This window comes from Poromitra crassiceps (assembly GCF_964638095.1).
Source record: "Poromitra crassiceps genome assembly, chromosome: 12".
NCBI classification, from domain to species: Eukaryota; Metazoa; Chordata; class Actinopteri; order Beryciformes; family Melamphaidae; genus Poromitra; species Poromitra crassiceps.
The window spans coordinates 4099171-4105412 of NC_139632.1; the positions used below are offsets into that span (position 1 = coordinate 4099171).

At 48.2% G+C, this 6242-nt stretch overlaps 1 protein-coding gene across 2 annotated transcripts in view; it reads right to left on the bottom strand.

Annotated features, from left to right (window-relative positions):
• Positions 1-4588, bottom strand: part of adcy1a (adenylate cyclase 1a) — a gene marked incomplete at both ends in the record, with an annotated part of 63659 nt that extends 59071 nt beyond the window's left edge. For both annotated transcript variants that reach the window (XM_083647494.1, XM_083647493.1), the window contains 2 exons: positions 2147-2296; positions 3968-4588. In XM_083647494.1, the coding sequence (XP_083503620.1) occupies positions 2147-2296; positions 3968-4588 (771 nt within the window). The remainder of the gene's footprint in view (positions 1-2146; positions 2297-3967) is intronic.
• Positions 4589-6242: the final 1654 nt, after the last annotated feature.

The following is a 6242-nucleotide window of genomic DNA, read 5'->3' on the forward strand; positions in this document are numbered from 1 at the left end:
TCAAATGTGTCAATCATGACACCCAAAGTGAAACCTTATGGCAAATGCAACAGTATTATGTCAAATATAATCATTTGTTTCTCTGCTTTATTTAATCTTTCCCATTTCTCATCCCAGAACGCATTATAATTGTGCATTAAGGATTCCAGTTCCTCTGGTCTGCCTCTAAAAAAAGGGGGTGGGGGAATCTACCACATGGCAGCCTGACTTCATATGTATTGTAGTATGTCGTATGTAGTATGTATTATTATTATTATTATTATTATTATTATTATTATTATTATTATTATTATTATTATTATTATTATTATTATTATTATGTATTTTCTCAAATTCAAATGCAGATTCTGCGGGTGATCTGTGCTCAGACAGGAAAGGGGTAGTTTACACAAAAATTCAAAAAACAAAACAACTAAACAACGTGAAATGCCGAACTGTGTGTGGGGTGGTGACGATTACGGTCGAAAACCCAACTTGTTGTCGTTTGCACGTAGCGTGAGAGAAACGCTGCGTGGAGAGGAAGGAGAGGAAAGGGCAACGAGAGACAACGCTATGTTAATTGTCTTTCCTTTTGCGTATAGCGTTCCTGAAGACTTCACTGCAGCCAAGAGAGAAACTGTGAACTGCTGATGGCTTCTCAGATTGCTATTGACCCGGCAAGTCAATTTACCACACAGACATACGGCTGCATACACCACCACGTTCGAGGAATCAATTGAGCCTATAGCTTTCTCAGCTCAAAGCGATAGCGGCTAGCTACGAAAATGTACGGGATAAGCAAATAAGGCTTGTTTGATGGGTGAAATTCAAACCCTCGGTCGTTCAGATGCTGGTACATCATCCGTAGGGCTGGTTTTGCTGGTGGGCCGGGGGACTCGGCTGTTGATAGATCCCAATCAGGGGATTGCGTGTGCGTTTCTCTCACCCGGATAATCTGTGACCTTTAGCGGCGTAAAGGAGGCCGTGAAAGCAATCTGCTTTGTGTAATGAGCTGTCAGAAGGGAGGCCTGTTACTGCAGCACACCATCATCATCTCATCTACAAAAGCACAGGTGCTAATTGTGTGCGTGCCGTGCGCCCGCGCGTGTGTCCGTGTTTCTGCGTCGGTGTGCATTCGCGCGCACAAAACTTTGTGTGCCTATACGCAGGTGAGATGTGTACGCGATAGAATACGTTACAGAGGCAGGATCATTCATTCCCTTTTTAACACAACCGGTGTAGGTGGGTATACGTGTGTGCACGCCTGGGGGGGGAGGGGGTGATAAGGAAGTGTGTTTCTATGTGTTAAAGTGTGTTTCTATGTGTTAAAGTTGCCTGATGGTTCCTTAGTTGAATCGGTGCGTGTAGGTGTGTGTGTGTGCGTGTAGGTGTGTGTGTGTGCGTGTGTGCGTGTAGGTGTGTGTGTGTGTGGAGGGGGTGGGAATGTGTGGCGCTGGTGCATGCGATACAGTAATTGTTCTTTCTTTAAATAGCTGCTGTCATAGTTACTGCGTGCCTGTGGGCAGGTTGTTAGAGCACATTGGCACCTGAAACCTTTCAAAAGCGCCAACTTTTCGCACATCTTGTGAAGGCTGTGCTGCATAAATGACGAACATATAAATATACACGTGCAAGCAAGAATAGGGGAAACGTGCTGTAAGTATGCATGTATGTATTTATGTATTTATGCATGTATGGATGCATGTCTGTCGCTGTTTGCTTCTGTGCTTGAGCTGTGCTGGGGTGTGCATGTGTGTGTGTGTGTGTGGGGGGGGGGGTGATTGTGTGTGTGTGGGGGGGGGGGGTGTGGGTGTGTGTGTGGGGGGGGGGGGTGATTGTGTGTGTGTGTGTGGGGGGGGGGGGGGGGAGGTGATTGTGTGTGTGTGTGGGGGGGGGGATTGTGTGTGTGTGTGTGTGTGTGGGGGGGGGGGGGTGATTGTGTGTGTGTGTGTGGGGGGGTGTGTGGGGAGGTGATTGTGTGTGTGTGTGGGGGGGGGATTGTGTGTGTGTGTGGGGGGGGGGGGGGGGGGGGGGGGGGGTGTGTGTGGGGGGGGGGTGTGGGGAGGTGATTGTGTGTGTGTGTGGGGGGGGGGGATTGTGTGTGTGTGTGTGTGTGGGGGGGGGGGGTTGTGTGTGTGCGTGCGTGACGTGTGTGTATACACCTCACCTGTTTCTCGTTCTCATCCTCCAGCCTCAGCCTCTCCTCGATGCAGTTGCGTGCTTGCAGGAAGACCTTCCTCTGGGTGCGCTCAGTGAGAATCCGAACAAACACCCCCGACAGGTTGACGCTGGTGAACAGCACCGCGTTGGCCACCAGCTGCACACAAACAAGAAACGACATGCAAGCCAAGCCGACGGCGCCTATACATGTGTGTGTGTGTGTGTGTGTGTGTGTGGGTGTATACATAATACATACATACATGTGCAATACATATGTGTAGCTGTATGTTTTTTCCGTGTGCATGCAAGCATACATCCATACATGCTGGCTAGGTTAGACCTTACAATCATTGATGAATCCATGGAATGTCAGACATCAAGGTCAACACATGGATTACAACATGAAGTCACTTAAGAGAGAAACGCTATATACGAGGGATCAGCCGAGCAGCATTTTGGTAAACAAACCGCGTCACTGGGTGGCAACGGCAATGGAACCCTATGGAGCCCAAGTGGCGCGAGGCGCGAGTGTCTGCTCTAGCCGCTTGACTCTGTTTACATTTTTAAAACTGCGACAGTTCAAACAACTTTAACACGACATGCATATATTATACATCAAACTCTTGAGCTAATTCTGCTCTCACTCAGAATGTCAAAATATAAGCGATGTGATGTATAGTTTTTGAGATATTAACGTTTGTTTGGCACAACTCATACTATTAACTGCCGCGGGGGTTCCGCATTTCTGGGTGGCAAGTGACGTCACGCTGATTCGTCCTATAGTGAAGTGGCTGATGGGAGACATAAAGTGCATCATTGGTTATTGATCAGAGACCATTGATCCTTTTGAGACACTTAATGTGGAGGCTGAACTCGGACAAACAAGCCTTTGTAGTCGATTCCAAAAGGTCAGAGGTGAAAGGTCAAAGAAACACTCCATTCCAACACTGTGAGATGGATTTGATTCTTCTTCTGCCGTCTGACTAGCCAAAGGCGTAAGACTTCTCCCCACACTGTAACTAAACGGATATTGATACTCTACTGACTTACAACAGTTGCATAGGCTGAATAACATCAACAAGTTTGATGGAGAATCTGTGTCACGTCAAATAGCCTAAAACAAAAACGAAAAATAGCAATGCTGACCAACTGTATTTTGTTGTAAGAGCAAATAATATTCAGCCTTGTAGTTTGAGTGCATTGGAACCATCTTATTATGAACCAGTTGACTATGAAAAGAACTCACGGGTCTTAAGTTACAAAACCCTCTGAAAAGTAATACAGATTAAGAGAAGTCTGCATGACATGGCATGTAGGCTATGCAGTGATCTATACACATTTAACAAGATGGGGGCAGATATTGTCGTGCCCCGCAGCCCCAACGCATTCTCCTAGAATATTTTTCTTAAAAAGGTGGGGGCATTTATGTAATTGTTGTTGCTCTTAAAACAACACCGTTGTGGACTTGTGGACCCAACCAAGTGGTGTGGAGGCTCTGCACGTGTGTTTCAGCACTGTGGACTGGACAGCTCCCTGTCTGCTTCACTGGGTGCAAAAGTGCAACTTTCAACTCAATAACTGTGGTGTTTTTAGCCTTCTTTATGCGGGGAAATCGACTCTTTTTCAGCACAGTTTCACTTTCAAATAAATACACACACAGATTTATGGGAACATTATACAACCATTTGATCAGCTGGCTAGTTAGGACACGTGGTGAAATTAAGGCGTAAACTGTGAGAAGTGAGAGTGAATGCCAGCCCAGCGTAGCAGCAGGTATATAGGCTTTAACACGACTGTGTGAGCGGGATAGAGACGCAGCCTCTCTTACCGGTCTCCAGATCTTCTGTTGTTTCCTTCCCGTGACCGACGTCGCCGTGACAATGAAATGGGACGCGGCGACGATCACTCCGAACAGCACGGCCAGCAGAGTGCGCACCGGCAGCAGGACGTACGCCACGAGTGTGACCAGCATGAGCTGCCAGACGCCTTGCTCGGGGGCAGCGGCGCTCCTCTCCGACGCGGCGGTGCCGAGCGCCAGCGGGAACGGACAGCAGAGCAGCGCAAAGGTGAAGCTGAACAGCAGGGCGAGCTTGGCGATCTGCTGCAGCTGCGTCACCTGCAGGTACTTGACGTTGGTGACGATGAAGAGCGAGAGGAACACCACGCAGTGCACCGGGTGGGAGCCCTTGGACACGGTGAGCCGCGGGCCGGACAGCAGCTCCACCAGGGCCAGCGAGGAGGCGGCCACGATCAGCACGGCCAGGGCTTTGAGCGTGGCGGTCTGCTCCAGCTTCAGGTTGTAGTTCTGGAAGAGCGCCTCCAGCTCCCGGCTGCTGAACTCGTCCTCGCAGGCGATGGCGGCCAGGGGCACACCGGCCGGACAGTGACCCTTCCTCCGCCGGGTCTTGACTCTTTCCAGTGGTATTTCCTCCATGTTCCGGCCATTCATAAAGCGGGGGTATGGCGCACAAGCCTTAACTTTTTAACGGGAATCGAACCGGCACCCCCTCCTCCCAGGTCATGCGTCCTCCTAGATGCGGGTCGGTCAGAGTGGCAGCTGTGCAGATAACAGGCAGCGCCGCGGAGCTCTCCGGATGTCCTCACTGCGCGCCCTATCCACAGGTTGACGACTGTGTAGCCTATAGTGTCGTCAGAAAAGTAGCCCGACCAATGTGCTGCCTCTCTCTCTCTCTCTCTCTCTCTCTCCCTACATCCCCTCTCCCTCGCTCACTTTCTGCTTCCTCTGTCTAGCCTAGGCTATATATCTCTTCTCTCCCCCACACCTCTCTCTCTCTCTCTCTCTCTCTCTCTCTCTCTCTCTCTCTCTCTCTCTCTCTCTCTCTCTCTCTCTCTCTCTCTCTCTCTCTCTCTCCTCACAGTTGGACCTCAGACAGGGTCGGTTATCCTGCGCTCCAGCAGCAGCACTCTGAGGAGGGATCTGCACTGGATGATAGTCAAAACATTTCACCATGACATGAGGCAAACCATCCTGCCCGTATTGCAAAAAACACACACACACACACACACACACACACACACACACACACACACACACACACACACACACACACACACATTTGATAATCGTTGTCTAGGTGCATGTTGCAGAAATAGCTGTCAAACATCTCTCTCTCTCTCTCTCTCCTCCGACGCATAGGCTACCGCGCACACAATCTCTCCTCCAATTTGCGGTGCACCTGTGTCAGATAAAACTGTCTGGGTTGAGACAGCAGCAAAACAGCCCTGGTGTTCTCCCTTCAGTGTCTGCAGTCAGAGCTGCTTCCCATCTAAAAATAGACCAGCTGCACCGGTGGATGGTCCAATATAGCAACAGTTTGGTCTTGTCCACATCTTTCTCCACATACAAAGGCATTGTCAAATATTCATTCAGCTTTCCAGTTAGGCTACTGTCAGAAAATAACAGCATACACATTGGAAAGGGAAGGAAACACTCATAAAGGAAACTAGCCTATATAGGCTTACTCAACCCAAATTAATACTGATCATATTGTCAATGATGACAGGCTTGAAAACAGGGCAAAACATTTTTGTGTAACACATGCTTTTGCGCCACTGCACTTTGCACATGGTAATTTCCCCACTCACCGCCATAATTATTTATTTTATTTTAATTATCAAGTTATTCAATATAGCCTATATACGCCTATGTAAATCAGCTAGAAAAGGCTACATCATGAGACCTGACACCAAGACCTGGAACACCGTAGAAAAAGTCATGCTGTGATTTGGTATCAAAAACATTTGATACCAATTTGAAATACAAATTTTTCAGCGATTGGGTTGGTGAGCACTTCCCTCATGTCAATATACCTACCTGGCCATACATCCCCTGAATGTCTCTAGTTTGTTGTTGTAAAGTTTCATGAGGCTGTGATTATCCGACCTAGAGGTTAGGTCATTTTATACAGTGAGGTCAAGTTTCTAAAAATAGTCTCACTACAAGGAAATGGCTACTATGTATCATCATCACACATGAATTAGGCCATGATTAGGCGCAAGTCTTCGCTTTCCAGTCATACCTCATTTATGCAATTCCAAGACAGTTTTGGGACCCCTGTACTGTATGCACAAATACTCAAATA